This window comes from Bison bison, unplaced genomic scaffold, assembly GCF_000754665.1.
Source record: "Bison bison bison isolate TAMUID 2011002044 unplaced genomic scaffold, Bison_UMD1.0 scf7180017864535, whole genome shotgun sequence".
Classification (NCBI taxonomy): Eukaryota; Metazoa; Chordata; class Mammalia; order Artiodactyla; family Bovidae; genus Bison; species Bison bison.
Genome location: NW_011495084.1, coordinates 13,487,829 through 13,489,932, shown reverse-complemented (window position 1 = coordinate 13,489,932; position 2,104 = coordinate 13,487,829). Strand labels below are relative to the sequence as shown.

The window sequence follows — 2,104 nt, the reverse complement described above, 5'->3', positions numbered from 1 at the left end:
TCAGCTGGAATTCCATCACCTCCACTAGCTTTGTTCATAGTGATGCTTCCTAAGGCCCACTTGACTTCACATTCCAAGATGTCTGGGTCCAGATGAGTGATCACCACATCGTGGTTATCTGGGCCATGAACATCTTTTTATGTACAGTTGTTCTGTGTATTCTTGCCACCTCTTCTTAATATCTTCTGCTTCTGTTAGGTCCATATCATTTCTGTCCTTTATTGTGCCCATCTTTGCATGAAATATTTCCTGGGTATCTCTAATTTTCTTGAAGAGATATCTAGTTTTCCCATTCTATTGTTTTCCTCTATTTTTTTGCATTGATCACTGGTGAAGGATTTCATATCTCTTCTTGCTATTCTTTGGAACTCTGCATTCAAATAGGTATATCTTTCCTTTTCTCCTTTGCCTTTAGCTTCTGTTCTTTTCATAGCTATTTGTAAGGCCTCCTAAGACAACCATTTTGTCTTTTTGCATTTCTTTTTCTGGGGATGGTCTTGATAATTGCCTTCAATTCAATGTCACGAACCTCCATCCATAGTTCTTCAGGTATTCTGTCTATTAGATCTAATCCCTGGAATCTATTTGTTACTTCCACTGTGTAATTGTAAGGTATTTTATTTACGTCATACCTGAATGGTCTAGTGGTTTTCCCTAATTCAATTTAAGCCTGAATTTTGCAACAAGGAGTTCATGATCTGAACCATAGTCAGCTCCCAGTCTTGTTTTTGCTGAATGTATAGAGCTTCTCCATCTCTGGCTGCAAAGAATATAATAAACCTGATGTTGGTACTGATCATCTGGTAATGTCCATGTGTAGCGCCATCTCTTGTGTTGTTGGAAGAGGGTGTTTGCTATGACCAGTGGGTTCTCTTGGCAAAACTCTGTTAGGCTTTGCCCTGCTTAATTTGTACTCCAAGGCCAAATTTGCCTGTTACTGCAGGTATCTCTTGACTTCCTACTTTTACATTCTGGTACCCTCTGATGAAAAGGACATCTTTTTTGGGTGTTAGCTGTAGAAGGTCTCGTAGGTCTTCCCCAAATGTTCTCTGTTCCAGAATTGAGCCCCCATCTCCTCTGGGTCTCCTTGACATCCCAGGAAAACTTATATTATGTTACCTACTTCTCTCTCAAGTAATGTCTTCTGTATTTATCTCCCTGATAGGCTGTGATTTCTATAGGGAAGAAACTAAGCTTTATTCATCCCTGAAACTGAGTAGGGACCTTACTTCATGTTTGATGAGTGGATACTCGAAAAAGAAGTGTCTAGTGCAACACAGATCTGACCAATAGCTACAATGCCCTGGGTCATGTGATCTATGCATAACATCAGTGGTAAAAAGACTGAGGGGGGAGAGCAGAGAGGAGATTGGGTCTGGCTGGGTACCACCCACTTGGCATATCCCTTGAAGGCTTCCTATGTAGTAGGCACTGATCAGAGCACAGGGGAAAGAAAAATCCTTGCCCATAAGACCTTCATCATCCAGAGGAGAAGAAGATAATCCAGCAACACCTATACCACGTGCCAAGAAGGGCCACTCCAGCAGGATCCTTAGGGACACTAACCAATGTGTGTTGGTTAGTGGGCAACAACACCACTGCCTATTTATTATTAGAAAAGCAAAACTCTCACTTATGGAACAATACATATAATTACATCGAATTTGCACACAAAGAAATGAAAGTTGCATAACCTCAACAGAACCCTGGCTGACACCAAACCCTGGCACCTGGCATCCCAATAAGCTGAGCCCAGTGAGAAGAACAGGAAGTGGAAGAGGATCCCTCAGGGGCAGCTCACCTGGTCAAACCTGTTCATATCGTTGGACAGCAGGTTGACTATCTGGCCTGTGGTGGTCTTCCCTGTGGCCGAGCTACTTAGGCAAAGTGCATGAAGTGAGAGAGGGAGATAGAGAACTGGATTCCTAAGGTCATACCAAGTCATCTTAGAACATAACAAAATGGAGCATGTGTTCTTGGGGTCTTGAGTGGTATCAGCACAAGCAGGGTGACTCCTGACAGCAGGGATCTAGGGACCCTTGATCAGCTTTTCACTCCTCACTGTGGCAGCAGCCCCGCCCGCAAGGACGGCAAAGGGAGAAGC

At 43.3% G+C, this 2,104-nt stretch overlaps 1 protein-coding gene across 1 annotated transcript in view; it reads right to left on the bottom strand.

Annotated features, from left to right (window-relative positions):
* LOC104982649 (multidrug resistance-associated protein 4-like) overlaps positions 1 to 2,104 on the bottom strand; it is a 350,332-nt gene that overhangs the window by 247,615 nt on the left and 100,613 nt on the right. Inside the window, 1 exon segment of the mRNA XM_010832083.1 lies at positions 1,802 to 1,891. Within this exon segment, the coding sequence (XP_010830385.1) occupies positions 1,802 to 1,891 (90 nt within the window).